We start from the raw sequence: 16,303 nt of genomic DNA, 5'->3' as shown, positions 1-16,303 counted from the left end.
TCAAACCACTGATGAAGCAAATCAAACGCATCTTTCTGGTTTCTGAGTGCATATAATAGTTGTTTATACTGTTATAATTTATTATGTGCAATAGCATGTCTAGACAATTCATACCTTAATTTAAAAATCAGTTTATTGCAAAAAATGCTAACCATCTAGTGCAAAAGTGCTAAACATATTTTGAGTTGTGATCTTTGCTGGTGGAAGGTCTTAACCTCCATGTTGATGGTGGCTGCTGAAGGCTAGGGTGGCTGTCATAATTTCTTAAAATGAAGACCATGAAGTTGACTGCATTGACTGAGTCCAGAATGATTTCTCTGTAGCATGATACTGTTAGCACTTTACCCAAGAGCTTTCAAAATCGGGAGTGCCATCTCTCAGACCCTACCACTACTTCATCAACTAAGTTGATGTAATATTCTTCAGTTCTTTGTTGTCATTTCAACAATCCAGCATCTTCAGGAGTGGATCCCATCTCAACAAATTTTTTGCTCATAAGCAATTCCATTGAAGTCATCTCACGAGACTGCAGCAATTCAGTCCCATCTTCAGGCACAAGCAGTAACATCAATGATCACATCACCATAACATAATGAAAAAGTGAAAGTCTGAGAATTAACAAAATACAACAGGAAGTGAGCAAATGCTGTTGGAAAAATGGTATTGATAGATTTGGCTGAACACAGGGTTGCCACAAACCTTCATTTTGTAAAAAAAAAAAAAAAATGCAGTATTTGCAAAGCACAAGAAAGAGGCGTGTCTATAAGGTTATGATAGCACTTATCTAAGAACTGGCAGCAAAGGGCAGGATAATTGGGGATGTGGCATGAGGTACTGAAGAACAAGACAATCACTTACAGGGTGTTTTTTTCCCTACCAGCCTGGTCAACTGAGCAGAAATACTAGACTGCTTAAAATTTTCTTGGCATGCTAGCCATGAGTGGATTTAAGTCCCTTAAATTGGGTATGTAAATTACAGGTTGCCTACCTCCATCCAGTTCAAAGCCTAGTCTGAAACATTTGAGTTAATTGTTGAGTTGTTTCCATGATTTCTTTAAATTGACTTGGGAAGTATACAGACAGTGGTCTACTGAGTAGAGGAAGTGTGCACAGAAAAAGTAACACTAGGTCTGTCCTTTATTAACCTGGGATAGCACAGAAAATTCTTTAGCCTATTGTTTAATATTTGTGTCTTCAATACTAAAAACTAGAAACAACATGTTCAAAGTCTTCTCAGGACACAAACCAACTGTTGACACCTAGGTGGGTGACATAAAAGATGGTCTGTACTTTCTTGGTACTTATTTCCCAGTTAGCTACCTAAGAGTTTCGAAATTAGAAAAAAAAACAAACTAGATCTAATTCCCTACCTTGGCCCCCCTCCCCCTGCAAAAAAATTTCAGATTCATTACTGCCAATTAGAAAGTGAAGCATTTTGAATTCTAAAATGTTAAAGCTCAGAGAAGTAGCTTGACTCTTCAAGATGCCCACCCAGCACTAATGTTTGGCCTATCAGATCAAGTTAAGTGAAGAGTGGGAGAGGTGTGAGTGACAAATCTGGGACAATGGTGGGCAAAGAGGCCAGCCGGTTGTCTCCTAACTTTCTGCAGCTGTGAGCGTAAGAGTATTTCTAAACACTACTTAGTCCTTAGTGAGGCAGGGACTCCCCGCTTTGAAGGTACAGACCGCCCTGTGTGAAGTCACGCATCTGTGTTTGTGTGGAAGGGCTTGGAAAATGTCCATGCCGTTTCCTTGAATGACTGTCCTGAGTTAAAGGGCCCAACTGTTGGCAACCCTGCAGCTCCTGCTGGGGGCCTCGAGTTGGGGGTCCCTGGAGAAGGCACTGTAAGCCCCAACCAGGAGCAGAAGGGCTCCCAGTGAGATGACAAAAGGGCAAAAGTAGAGAAGCCTATGGTGGGCAGGGGGACAGTGAGGCCTCAGGCTTGGTTAGGCCTCCTTCTCTTAAGTAAGGGCCCACCTAGGGGCAGAGTTGGGGGGTACTAGCTGAGCTCCATCGAGTCTGTGTTGAGGGCTGAAGCAGAATCCTTCTGGATGCTTTCAAAGAGGGCAGCAAGTTCGGGGTTGGATCGGATTTGGGAAGAGAAGTCAGCCATGATGGGGCTTTTCCCTACTTCTGGGATGGTCAGCAGGGCGGCCACTGCCCTCATCGCAGAGCGTTTCAGCTCGTCTTGCTTCTCAAATTCCTGCTTCACAGAACCAGCTTTGACCTATAGTAGGAAAACAACAAGCCATCCTTTATTGAACTTAGCATCACACCACAGCTACCTCACTGGTCTCTGGATTCGTCCCAACCACCTGTATCCTTCCCAGTTTAAACCACAGCACACTGTGGTTCCAGCCTCCTGAGGTTTCTTCTGCGCTTTTACCCCAGTGGGTTTCCCCAAAGGGGAATTTTTTGTCATTAAATCAACCTCAAGGTCACCTAGGGGGCCTCTGACCAACCAATCTAAACTGCCCACCTTTCTTATTATTAATAAATAACTGGATGGTGATAAATGCTGTAAAGTGTTCAGTTATCTCCTTCCCCTGACAGGATTCAGCCTATCTTTTCTTACTGTGCTTAAAACAGACTCTTGGTACCATGACTTAAAGACTGGATCACCATGACAGTCACCTTGCTGGCCTCGTCCCCCCTCCACTCAGGCGCCTGCCCCTGCAAGCTAGTCTGTGCAGGAAACCCCTCAAACTGCCTTGCCTGTCTTGTTTCTTCACCCCCCACCCTCTCCCACTTAGAGAATCTCAGAACTGCCCCACTCCTTATGAAATAAAGTCTGGATTCCTCTTGAGGCTGCTGACTTGGCCCAGACAAAGACTATTCCCCCTCAAGATTCCAGTGTAGAGGTTAAGAGCTTGGCACTGGGGTTGGACAGTCTTGGGTTTGAATGCTCTGCCCTGTAAGCACTGTGACTGCAGGTTGTCACTGCAAGCTGCACTTCCCTTTCTGTATGGAAGAGCCTCCTTTCCATAGAGTTGCTTTGAGGGTTAAATGGCTTAATACAGGTCCATATCCCCTGCTTTGAAACCCTTGGGGCCAGGTGTGGTTTGGAATTCAGGATTTGGTGGGGGGGGGGGGTTAGAAACAGGATAGTGTGCAGACAACGTGGTACAATATCATGTAATCAAATACAGGAATATTTCTACTACTATATGAAAAATGAAAGAATATTATGCATGTCACAGCAAGAGAGAAAAGCCATAAATAGCCTCAGGCCAGTTCAAGTCAAGTTTTGTTGCCAAACAAGTTCCAGAGCTTTGTAGGTTTCAGCAGATGAGGGATTGTGGACACAGATGCAGCAAGTTCTCATCTCAGTGCCTGACAAACAGCGTCCTCTGCAGCCATTCCGAGTGGCCTATATGTGGGCCTCAGACTGAAGCTCCTCTTGCCATCTGGGCTGAGTGAAGGGGGGTCTGCAGTCCTTCCCTGGGAACTGCGATCCTTCTCCATGCCAAACGGCTCAAAAAAAATTAGAAATGATTTGGCCACTGAAACAGTCAAGACTGCAAGAGTCCTGGGGCGCCTGGGTGGCTCAGTGGGTTGGGCCGCTGCCTTTGGCTCAGGTCATGATCTCAGGGTCCTGGGATCGAGTGCCGCATTGGGCTCTCTGCTCAGCAGGGGGCCTGCTTTCCTTCCTCTCTCTCTGCCTGCCTCTCTGCCTACTTGTGATCGCTCTCTGTCAAATAAATAAATAAAATCTTAAAAAAAAAAAAAAAAAAGACTGCAAGACTCCTGCAGAAACACAGCTTCTTTTTACTTCATACCCACATATGTTTCAAAGGGAAACTTACAAGGCAGGTTTCTATCTATTAAGAAACCACCAATTTTAATGTTTTATCCACAGAAGATTTTATTTTATTGGAAAAGGTTTTGCTACTTGAAAATCACTGTTCTGTGGATATCTCTTCTCCTTAAGCTCCAAACTGAAATACTCTACTACTTTTAGGTTAATTCCTACCCTTTCAAAATCCAAGTTAGTTCTTTTAGTCACCAGGTAATTACTGGATACCCACCCCCTGGGTATGCCAGGCTCTGTTCCCAACACTGCATGTTGCCCCCAGGCCTCTGGCTCCGAATCCCTCCCCTGGATCCTTGAGGCACTCTAGCTTATCAGCAACTCTGCCCTGTATCAATCAACCAATCAATGGTTTCTATCTTTCCAAGAGTCTCACTCGTTTCCCAATTAGGATGTGGGAGTAGGGGGGAGCCTGGGTGGCTCAGTCAATTAACCGTGTGCCTTCAGCTTGGGTCATGATCCCTGAGTCTTGAGATGGAGCCCCACATCAAGCTCCCTGCTCAGTGGGGAATCTGCTTTTCCCTCTGCCCTTACCCCCGTCATGCTCGCTCGCTCTCTTGCTTTCTCTCAAATAAATAAATACAACCTTAAAAAAAAAAAAAAAAGGATTTGGGAGTGGGGAACCCACCAGGTTCAATGTTGTATCCCTCGTACCTTGCAATGAGGCCCAGCACCCAGGAAATGTTTAATGAATGAAAGAAAGAGCCGGGTTTGAATCTCAGCTCTGCAATTTACTAGCTGGGTAGCCTAGGTCCATAACTTCACCTCTCTGAGTCTCTGCTCCCCTGTGTATACAGTGGTGACAATAAGAAGTGCCTTACAGGAGGACGACAACAATGAAATGAAGCCCTTCATACACCACCTAGAAAGGGTAACTGTGAGCAATCCGCAGGTGTGCCCAGCGCTAAGTGGGGTAGGGGTGGGAGGTACCTTGGCGGTGCAGGTGGCCCTGAGTGGTTCAATGAGCCGGTCCACTCTCTGCAGAACAGGTGCGGGACACAGGGTAGCCAGTCGGGCGAGCATGATGAAGGTCAGCATCTACCCAGGAGGAAGAAGACAGAGTTCATGGTAAAATGGCCCAGGACCAAAAGGAGCAGAGGCCATGGAAGATCAGGGGCTCTGGTCCCAACACTTGGAGCTCAGGTCCAAACTCTAGCACTAATTCCCACCAGGGCCCTGCCCGAGTCTCTCCTGCTCTGGGCTTCAGTTTCCTTATCTATAAACTATGACTGGCAATGGCTCCCATGCCTGGCTGACCTGGGGAGGATCAGATGAGAAGAGGCACCAGGGAGGGGGCGATTCTCCAGCTCTGATGCCCACAGGGCCAGGCAGATACTGGCCATGAGTGAACAGGGCCAGAGGGCAACTGGGCAGGAATCAAGAGCCCATACTCCAGACCTCAGCTCTCACCTCCAGCCAACTGTGGCTGTGGGAATGTGGCCCCAGCTGATAGCCTGCTTTCCAAAGACACTCTGATTTTCATGGAAGATCTCTCAACTTTTAAATGTTGACACCCAGTTAAAAAGCAAACAAACTACTGTGTGAGCCAACTAAACACATCCACAGGCCTGGATGCGGCCTGCTGGAGACTAATGCTGACCTCTTGGGAAAATGGTCAAGTTTTCTTGGGAAAATGGTCAACCAGTGCTCCACACCATAAAGGATGGTTGTCTGGATTCTACGTGCCCTACCCAACCCCTCCACTGTCTACCCTTCCCTGATCCCCCCACAACCCATGGCAAAGGAGGGCGACCAGGGCCACAGCAGCAAAGAGCACAGCATTACACAGCACAAGCTGCAACCCAGGGCTCCTCCACTGCCCAGCTGCTGCCCTTGAACCCACCAGCTCTCTGGTCTCACCCCTGTAAAGTGGGCTACACCATCCAAGGATACAGTGTAGACTCAACAAGATAACTCTAGGGGCTCAAGACATGTCATACCCACCCTCCTCAACACCGGAGGGAGCCCGGACACTGGGGTCCGAATGTGGCACTGATGTCAGGCCCTGTCCCATGCTCCTGGGAGGACAGACAAGAGGATGATGGGGCCAGAATGGGTGGAAACAGGATAGCATGGGGAAAATGCCTGTAAAAACAACTGGCTTTTATCAATTGACAGTGGGGCTTGGCCATCTCTCACATCACTGCAAAGGGACCGACTCACTCTTCTCAGTGCGGCCAGCATTCCATGACCAGAGGTACCAGCCCACTGATGGGTGGACATTCAGGAAGCCACCAGCTTTCTCCAACCCCCACAGAGCTGGGAAGAACAATCTTGAACATAGAAACTCCAAACACATTTTGAGGAGTGAGTCCGAAGGCTCTGTTTATGGAGACGGAACTGCTAGATCAGGAATGTGTCAAAGAATTCTAAATGTTTCTCCTTATGGCTAAACCATCCTCCAAAGAGGTCGCCCAGTGTAGACTCCCACCAAAGGTGTTTGAGAGCTTGGCTCTCTTTCTTTCTGTTTTTTAAAAGATTATTTATTTATTTATTTGACAGAGAGAGAGAGAGAGCGATCACAAGTAGGCAGAGAGGCAGGCAGAGAAAGAGGAGGAAGCAGGCTCCCTGCTGAGCAGAGAGCCAGATGTGGGGCTCAATCCCAGGACCCTGAGACCATGATCTGAGCCAAAGGCAGAGGCTTAACCCACTGAACAACCCAGGCGCCCCAGCTTGGCTCTTTCCCTGATTGATAATCAGGAAAAAATCAGGCTCGGTCGGTTAAGCATCTGACTTCAGCTCAGGCCAGGATCCCAGGGTCCTGGGATGGAGTCCCATATCAGGCTCCCTGCTCAGTGAGGAGTCTGCTTCTCCTTCTGCCCCACCCCTGCTCTCTCCATCAAATAATACATAAAATACTAAAAAAATAAAATAAAATAAAATAAAATAAGAGGGGCGCCTGGGTGGCTCAGTAGGTTAAAGTCTCTGCCTTCCGGTTGGTCATGATCTCAGGGTTCTGGGATCGAGCCCCACATCCAGCTCTCTGCTCAGCAGGGAGCCTGCTTCCCCCACCATCTGCCTGTCTCTCTGCCTACTTATGAACTCTGTCAAATAAATAAATAAAATCTTTTTAAAAAGAGAGAGAGAGAATAATGCGGTTATCTTTATGGGGGTGCCTGGGGTGGAGAGTGGGGGGCAAACAAGCAGTGGGCCCTAGTGGTGCTCGCCTGTCCCCTCGGTATGGGGTGGGTGCTGTTCTGGCCGGGTGGCCTGTCCTACCCGGATATCATAGTGGTCCTTCAGGCCATCCTCCACGTGGTTCAGGAACTCGCAGATGTCCAACCGGCCTAGGCAGCTCTCAAGCAGCGAGTACATGCACTCAAAGGCTGCCTTCCGCACGTCCAGCCCGTCGTCCACTGTGTGCTTGAAGGGCCCCATCTCCACCTGCAGGACAGAAGGATGACGAGGGTTACGGGATGGGACTTGAGGGTGTAAGGACACCTCCCTCAGTCCCTGCTGCACACCCCACCTCCCTTGTTCAGTATTGTGTTCTGTCACCGAATCAAGCCTCATACTCTCAAGCCTCTTGCCTTTGCTCAACCTGCAATGTCCTCCAATGATAACAGTAACGTGGGTGTCTGGGTGGCTCAGTCGGTTTTAAGCATCCGACTTGGTTTCAGCTCAGGTCATAATCTTGTGTTTGTGGGATGGAGCCCCGCATCAGGCTCTACACTGAGCCTGGTGTCTGCTTCAGATTCTCTCTCCCTCTCCCTCAGCTTGCTCACACCCACCCTCTCTCTCTAAAATAAATAAATAAAATCTTTTAAAAACCAGTAACAATAATTATTATGGTCTACGGAGCAGTGATAAGATGCCAACCACTGTGCTGAGTGCTTGACAAATGAAATTTTACTCAAGCATCACAACAGCCCTAGGGAGACAGTATTACCAATAACCCCATTTAACATATGAGGAAACTAGGCTCAAAGAGGTTAATTAACTCACCCAAGAACATACAGCTAGTAAGTAGCTGAACTAGAATTAAAAAACCCAGGTCTCTGAAGCCTTTAACCACAAGGCTCTGTGCTTAATGGTAAACTGCTTCTCACCCCTACAAGCCCCAATTAAAGGTTCCCTCTTTTGGGAAACTTTCCAAACTCCTCTAAACACAGTCACTTCCTCGTCAGCAATGCCAGGTGGTTCAAACCTTTTTATTATATCATGTGATGACAGCTGTTAAGTCACCTTTAATCTCTGCTCCTTAAAACCTTGTTTAAGGATTTAAGTCAATGAAATAATTGGCAGAATGGGTGCCTCTGTCCCTGAGGAGGGCAGGAGCTCCCTGGTGGCAGACACCATGTCTGGTCCAGCTCTGATCCTGCCACCCTGCCACCGGGCTGTCCCTCAGTGAACCCCTGCTGATTGCTGAGTGATAGTAAGAAGCACCAATACCTACTGAGGCCGATGGTGCGCCAGGAGCAGTTCTGAGCCCCTGCAGGACATAACTCATGGAATCTCCTCCACAATGCTCTGATGCAGATACAAATTAGTTTCCTCATTGTGCCAAGAAGAAAACTGAGGCTCAGAGTGAATAAAATGGTCCTACGCTCCCATGCCCAGGGTCAGACAACCGGGAAGTGGAGGAGTGGGACTTGATCGAGGCCCCAGGTGACCTGAATCCTTGCCACAGCCCCACTGGTCAGGCCCAGGGCTTCCTGCTCTATGCCTCTCCAGCCCCACCTCTCGAATGAGGTCCCTGCGGATCTTCGTTTCCTGGTAGAGGAGGGGCAGGATGTCATCCAGCAGGTCCCGGACCAGCGAGGGCTTGTTGTGCACAGCCGAGTTGAAGAAAGCCAGGGTGGCACGGCGCACATTCAGGTCCGGGTCCTGCAGGCTCTCCATAAACTCTCCTGATGGAAATATGAGAGGGGGTGTGTGGGACGGCTGGGCCAAGACACAGACCACCTCCACCCCTGACCTTGATTACCTGCATAATGGGCAGACTTGGCCAATGGGGGCAAACGTGTTCTGACCATCTACTTTTTTGCCAGGCACAAGTACTCAGAGCTCAGTTAAGAATGTGAACTAGAGTCTGGCATGGGTTCAAATCCAGGTTCCACAACTGCCTAACTATGGAACCTTGGATAGCCTCAGTATCTTATCTATCAAATGGGAGTAAGAGCAGTACCATAGTGGAGATCTGTTTTTAAGATTTAAAATGTAGTGACGTGATACACACACACACACACACACATACACACACACACACATATATATTTATTATATATAAATTTTTATTATACACAGTACGTATTTATTTACATAAACTAAATCTATATAAAATATAAATACATAGAAGACAGCCTGGCACAGACCAAGGATTCTATAAATGGTAACTTGATATTATTATAGATAGGGCTCTTGGAGATCAGAGAGGTGAAGAAACTTACACATTCACACAGCACTTCTCTGAGTATGACTTTTTATACAGTTTAGACTTTTTAATAACTACATTAATGTTCCATATGCTCTGTAAGTAAATAAAATCAAGAATGAGGTGAGTCCCTAAAGAAAAGCATAAAAAATAACAACAACCAAACCCCTAACTATATTTCAAATGATTAACATAACCATCAGGTTATGAGAGACTGAAACAAGTCACCAAGTATCTTCTGAGGTATTTTGGTTAAATGCCCTCAAGCTAAGAACAAATGCTGACTTTTCAGCTATAAAAGTTAGCAATTCTCAGTCTACTTTCTGTGTATTCCAGAATACATATCTTATAGGTAGTAGGAGGTGAGTTTCACCCTGTAAGAGAAGGGTATGGAATGGGAAGGAAGGAGGCTAGGTGGAACCCTGCAGTGCTGGACTGGAGAGGAGGTAACTCATGTCCATGTTTGTCTGTCTGTGTACACACACTCATACACACACACACACTCCTCAGCTCTGTCTCTGAGGGCCTCGCAGTGGTGGCACCCCAGTAGCAATGAGCACACCTAGAGTCCAGGTTTGGGGTCCTAAGTATCATTCTCCCCTAAAGGAATCAGGGCTCCCTGGAGAAATGGCCGATTCCTGAGCTGGGGCAGGAAAGGTTCAAGGCAAGTCTAGAGCATCTTATTGTGCCAAAAAACCAGAATATGTTCAAAGGACAATGAAAACATGCCAATAGAACCTTGGAACCATCCTGAAGGGCCCCCACTGGCCACACCTAAGACAAGCATGAAAGTCAAATAAATGAAGACGATAATAAATTACAATTCACTGAAACAGGAGTCCATGATTCTATAATGACATGAATAAATCAATGAGTGAATAAATAAGTGGGGGAGAAGGAAAAGTTCTATTCCAGAGATTAGAAGGCAAACTAACAAATATGAAAGGAATGCTGGAATCGGAAGTCAGCATTTGGCAACTGTCAGAAATCACTGAGGCAGGAAAGAAACCACAATGGATGCTCAGTATAGTGGGCAGAAGTTTGATGAAGGGACACCTAGGTGGCTCAGCTGGTTAAACAACTGCCTTCAACTCAGGTCATAATCTTAGGATTCTGGGATCAAGCCTCACATTGGGCTCCCTGCTCAGCAGGAAATCTGCTCCTCCCTCTGACTCTGCCTCTCCCCCTGCTTGTTTTCTCTCTCAAATAAATAAATAAAATCTTTTTTTAAAAAAAGGAAACATGATGAAGAGGATATTTCAACAGATTCAAAAATACTTACTCCAAAGCAAAAAGTAATTTTAAAGAGTTTACTTATTTGAGAGAGAAGTAGGGGAGGGGCAGAGGGAGAAAGAGAGTCCCAAGCGGACTCCATGCTGAGTGTGGAGCCTGATGTGGGTCTCGATCCCACGACCCCCAGATCACAACTGGAGCAAAAATTAAGAATCAGTCACCCAACTGACCGTGCTACCCAGGTGCTCCAGGAAAAAGTAATTTTAGAGTGGTGAAAACTGATGTCTCCATCTTAACCAGGTGATCAGAGTTACCATGACCCGTCAAGGAGCAAACTGCCAATATGATGCACTGGGAAGAACATAAAATCTTTCAGCAGAGCAGGATTCAGACTGAGTTGGCAACCTCTGGCCCCTTGCACTGTGCCCTGCTGGCTCCTAGATTCCCCCATTCTCTCTGAGAACAAAACTGTGGGGTAGCTGGCGAGACCTGAGTCCAAATCTCCTCCCTGAGCCTCTGCTTCCTCATCTGTAAGATGTGGCTGGGCCTATATACCATGCAGGGAGCTGGGAGAGTGAACTGCGGTGAGGTATATTAAAGGACATAGCCTTGTACCTGATACACAGTGAGAGCTTGAGAACTGGGTCAAACATACAATAAGAACCAAACACCCAGGCACACATCCAGGCTGCCAGGCATGGGCAGTTCAGGCACAATGAGGGAAGTCAGGACCGGCGGCAGTGTGTGCCCCCTGGGTAAGGGGAGGTGATGAAGCTGCTGCAGACACTGCTGTGGCTTCTGGACGTGTTCTTCAATCCTGAGCATGGCCATGTCTGCTGACCTCTGGTCTCACCCAACAGTGCCCTGGCAAGTGGGGATCAGCACTCCCATTTTATAGCTTAGGATGAGATGATCTGTCCATGCTCACACAGCCAGAGAGAAGCAGAGAACCAGGCTGCCAACCCAAGACTCCCCACATTCCACAAGGCTGCCTGGAGCAGAAGGGCCAGATGCCAGTGTGGTCCAGTGACAGGCCTGCAGACTCGGAGCTTTGAATGTCTGCCTTCTCTAGGAAGAGCCTGGTCCCACAAAGCCCCAAAGAGAAGGCTCACCAATAAAGGCTACTTGGTCTCCTCAAGACAGAGGGTTCCTCAGACAGGGGGTAAGCTGCTCCCTACTCCAGTGCATGCTCCCCACTCCAATGCAGCCCTACTCAGCTTTGTGCCCGCTGAGACCAATGCATGTGAGAGGCTGGTGGTTTTCCACTTATAAGAGCCTACATGTTCAGGGAGTACCTTCCTCTTGGTAATGGATAGGGTCTCTGAAATAACCTCAGAACCTTAACCCCATTCTACAGAGGAGGAAACTAAGGCTCAGAGGTGAGAAGGGGCATGCTAGGCTTACCCAGTGATTCAGTGCCAGCAGAGGGATTTGAACCCAGGCCCCTACTTCCTGTCAGGGGAGTGAGGTAGTCTCCTGGGTCTCCAACTCCCCTTGACTCATGTGTAAGAACAGTCAGCTCAGACTCAAAGGCTGGGAGGGGGTACTGAATGGGGCTGGAGGCAGAGGGAAGGGGTGCTCACCAATGAGGCTCTTCAGGAGGGGATCAATAGGATGGGGCTGGTCAGAGATGAGGAACTTGACTGCTGTGATAACTGTGCTCCGCGTGTGTGGCCGACCTGCAGGATGAGAGGAATCCGCTTCGTGAGTGGCAGGGCGGACCCTGGATACCGCAAGTCAGAAGGCACCAAGGCTCTCTGCCTCCCCAGGAGACAAAATGGGACCCCTCCCCTCTTTGGCGAATCAATGCTCCCATTTTCCTTGGCAGCCTAAAATTTATCCTTAAATTCTCTTGGCTGTGACTGACAGGAAAACTCCCAGTTCTCAGGTAACCACACTGCAGGACACAAACAGGGAACCAAGAACCCAAGACAGTGGTCAATCCACAGCCCAAAGACCTTTGCTCAGGCCTACGGCTGTTCTATTTTTCAGACACATTATCTCAATTAATCCTCAGGATGGTCGTGTAAATTAGTTAATAAATGGTAAGATAAATCAAAATGTTTCATAAAAATTATTATTTATCTCTATTTTACAGAAAAGGAAAAAGACCCAGAAAGGTTAAGTTCACATCTAAGGTCACACAGCAGATCCAAAATTCAATGCCTGATTCTGAGCCCTGACAGGGCCCTCCTCCTCAGGCCTGCATCCCTCAGGCAGAGGCAGGTGTGCTCCAGGCAAGCTGAAGGCCAAGGGGACGCCAACAGAATTCAGAACACCCCCGAAGCTTGGTTATGGAGAAGACACTTAATTTTACTTTTCTGCCTGCTGAGTAGAGAAGGTGAAGAAAGGGAAGGAAATATACCTCCCGTTTCAGTGAAAGGAACAAATCAGAGGGGCTCGTTCCTCTCCTCCCCAGCACACAGCAGTGATGGGTTAAGGTTGTTTCCATCAGGCAGACTTTACATTCGAGATTCAGGGAAGAAGTTTACATTTGATGCCGGGGTGTGAATAAGGGAATGAGTTAGTGACTTTGGACTTGCAGCTTTTCCCCTCTTACTCTCTCTATCCTGACTGGCTCCTAAGAATGTTCAGGGTGGCTGATGAAGACCTGGGCAATAGGACAGGATTAAGTGAATGTGAAATGAGGAAAATGATGGGGCGCTTGCGTGGCTCGGTTAGTTAAATGTCCTACTCTTGGTTTCGGTCTTGATCTTAGTGTCATGGGATTGAGCCCTGCTGTTGGGCTCCCTGTTCAATGGGACGTCTGCTTACGATTCTCCCTCTCATTCTCCTCTTTGCACATGCTCTCTCTCTCTAAAAAATACATCTTTAAAAAAAATTAATTAAAGGGACACTTGGGTGGCTCAGCTGGTTAAGCATCTGCCTTTGGCACAGGTCATGATCCCAGTATCCTGGGATCGAGTCCCATGTCGGGCTCCCTGCTCAGTGGGGAGCCTGCTTCTCCTTCTCCCTCTGCCTGCTGCTCCTCCTGCTTGTGTGCTCTTTCTGGCAAACGAATAAAGAAAATATTTTTAAAAATTTAACTATAAAATAAAATGAAAAAAAGAATGAGGCTGAGGAAAAATATAGGTAGGGAAGTGAGAGGAGGACTAAAGTGAGGGCAGGGAGAGCCAACTAGGAAGTCCCACAAACTTGCTAGGAGCATGCCACGAATTTGGCTCCAAGCTTCCAGGTGGCTAAAAAGGAAATGTGACCGGTTAGCTGGCTCAACAGTGTGCATGAGGTAGAAACAAACTGGAGCTGGGGAATGGCAGAGCTGCTCCTCATCCCAAGACTCTGGCCTCTCAAGGTTCCTCATGAAGAGCCCTGTGAGTATCACAGGCAAGGTTCTCGACATGTTCTTCCTGTCCACACAGTGCTGTGAGCAGCTAGCTGCTGCTTCTAAACCTAGCATCCCCAGTCACTGCTTAACTATAATCACTAACAGCAATGACAGCAGTTACTCCTTTAGTGTTAATTACACACCACACACCATGCACCCAGCATTTTGCCTGCATTCTGTCAATGCATACACCCACTGACCCTATCAGCAAGCCAGCAGACCAGCTCAAGGCCTAGAGGCTTTTCCTTCTCCAGGCTTCTAGGTGCCCAAGAGCCCCACAGTTCCACCTGTCTGCTATCTTCCTCTGAGCTTCAGAATGCCCGGACATGCCCTCGCCTGACCACACAAAACCTACCCTGGTTTTTGCTGGATCTCCCCTCCCCAAATCCCGAGGGATATGGCCCCCAGTCCTGGTCTACACTGACATTTGTTCCTGGCTCCAAGTAGCTCAAGAGAGTTGCACTCTCTTTAGGCAGAGAACTGCTTTTATTAACTTTCGTCTGGAGCACGACACTACGGTCCATGCCAAGGAGTACAAAAATGGCACCATGAAAGGCTTATTTTTTGAGGGGACATATTAAGCATTCTCTCTCCTCTAACCCAAAGAGTCCCGTAGGTGGAGGCAGCAAGTCTCTGAAGACACTGGGTTTGAAAGGCGTCCCTGCTTTCACCTTATCCATACGGCAACTCTCTGACCCAGTTGCTTGAATTAGCTCATTGTGAGTGGGCAGCTCAGATGCAAACTGCCTACTTCCGATCTGGAACTGTCTTTGCCCATGCCTGTGCCCCTACCTGCAGCGAGCTGCTTCCGGAATCGGGGCAGAAGGAATGGAGGGTTCGCGAGGACTAGCTTGCCGATGCACTCAGCCACCACCCCCCGAGTGCCCTCCTCGGCGCCCTCACAGCGCTGGAAGAGCAGGGCCCAGATGTCTTCAGCGTAGGGCTTCAGGCTGTCAGGCTGGGCAGCGCCCAAGGCCTCCCTGAGTGCGTGCAGGAGCAGGTACTGCCGCCGGGGCTCAGCCTCGATCTGCCCCAGCAGGAAGGGCAGGAAGTCAGGCAGGTTCCCAGCACCCACGCGGCCCAGCGCATAGGATGCAGCCGCCCTCACATCCTCACTGGGTGACCCCAAGGCTTCCAGGAGCACTGCCTTCAGCTCCCGCTGGGGGCCTGGCCCGGCCACCTGGCCCACCTCGGCCAGTGATAGGAACGCCAGGACCTTGACCCCTGTGCTTGAGTGGGGTGACCTGGCATCGCAGACCAGGCGGTTTGCTGTGCCTGCTGCCTCCTGGGGACAAGCGGCTGCGAGGGCCGCCACACACCGAGCCAGAGAGTGGAACACCTGCTTGTGTAAGCCTGGCCCGCCCTCTGCGGCCTGGTCATAGACAGGTGCCGTGAGCATGCGGATGAGCTCCTTGTAGTCCACGCACGGGGGGCGGGTCCCCACCAGGGCCTGCAGGAAGCCTTCAGCAGCCGCCAGCACGCTGGCAGGCAACAGGGGTGAGCGCAGCAACCGCAGCAGCTCCGAGAGCACAGGGCCGCTGACCTTGGCCAAGGAGGCTGGCTGGGCCTGGGTCATTGTGGCAAGGAAGTCCACGGCCAGCTGGGCCACATGCATGTCACTCTCACTGACCAGGGCAGGCAGCTCAGCCAGTACTGCCTGCACAGCACTCGGCGGGAGGCTATGTCCCTGGCTCTGGGCCAGGGCGTCCAGGGCAGCCAATGTGGCCAGCCGCAGCGCCCGTTGGTTCTTCCGCAGGAACGAGGCCAGAATGGGCAGTGCCTCAGCCACGATGGGCTGCAGGTCAAGCCGCAACGGGGACACGGCCACCAGCGTCAGCGCCTTGACAGCAGGCAGCCGGGTGATCTCATTCCGCAGGCGGTCCAGGAGAAGCAATAGTGATGGCCCTAGGTCGTCCCCGAGCTGATCACCCAGGTGGGCCACAAGGTGGCCCATGCAGGAGATGGCACGCTCCTTCACCTCCTGGTCCAGGTCAGTGGCACGGAGCCGTGCCAGGGTGGCCGCAGACATCTCTCCAACGTATGGTTCAGGGTCCAGCGTCCGAGGCCTGTCCAGGGGCCATAAGGCCCGCACCAGCTCCTGGAGCACCAGCAGGGCTTCAGCCGCGATCTTGTAGAAAGGGTCAGCCACGCAGGCCATCACAGGTGGCAGGAGAGTTGGCAGGTGTGAGTGGAAGGCCTCGGCTGGCTCTGTGCCCAGCAGCCCCTGTAGGAAGGCCAGGGCGTCCATCCGGATAGTGGAGGAGCTTGAACGGTCCGCCAGAGAGAAGACAATGCCTGTGGGGTGGGTGCAAAAGTTAAAGGGCCACAAGCAGTCCCTCCTTATGGGGGTGGAGCATCTGCAGGAATCTGAGCTAGACCCAGACCCCTAGGCTCTTAGGCCGCAGTTTCTAGAAGGTCAGGGCTTGTCCAGCGCCAGAGGGGAGGGACACAAGGCCAGGAAACCCTTCTGAAATGAGGACGTAGGGCCTGTACCCCAGCTTTATTCTCACTGCTGGCAGTGGGGAGCCACCGTAGGTT

The 16,303-nt window shown here is 49.6% G+C and overlaps 1 protein-coding gene across 3 annotated transcripts in view; it reads right to left on the bottom strand.

Moving 5' to 3' along the window:
- Positions 1-119: 119 nt before the first annotated feature.
- CAND2 (cullin associated and neddylation dissociated 2 (putative)) overlaps positions 120-16,303 on the bottom strand; it is a 33,697-nt gene continuing 17,513 nt past the window's right edge. The window contains exons 11-17 of one of the 3 annotated variants that reach the window (XM_032304944.1): positions 14,558-16,060; positions 12,003-12,098; positions 8,493-8,662; positions 7,032-7,196; positions 4,743-4,850; positions 1,979-2,228; positions 120-608 (exon numbers count right to left, since the gene is read on the bottom strand). In XM_032304944.1, coding sequence (XP_032160835.1) covers positions 2,001-2,228; positions 4,743-4,850; positions 7,032-7,196; positions 8,493-8,662; positions 12,003-12,098; positions 14,558-16,060 — 2,270 coding nt within the window. In that variant the 3' untranslated portion in view covers positions 120-608; positions 1,979-2,000. Of the gene's footprint in view, positions 2,229-4,742; positions 4,851-7,031; positions 7,197-8,492; positions 8,663-12,002; positions 12,099-14,557; positions 16,061-16,303 lie in introns of all 3 variants that reach the window. The other 2 variants (XM_032312503.1, XM_032358121.1) reach the window with 2 other exon arrangements.

Source organism: Mustela erminea, chromosome 1 (genome assembly GCF_009829155.1).
Source record: "Mustela erminea isolate mMusErm1 chromosome 1, mMusErm1.Pri, whole genome shotgun sequence".
NCBI classification, from domain to species: domain Eukaryota; kingdom Metazoa; phylum Chordata; class Mammalia; order Carnivora; family Mustelidae; genus Mustela; species Mustela erminea.
The sequence above is the reverse complement of the archived record's forward strand: the minus strand, read 5'-3'. Positions and strand labels throughout refer to the sequence as shown.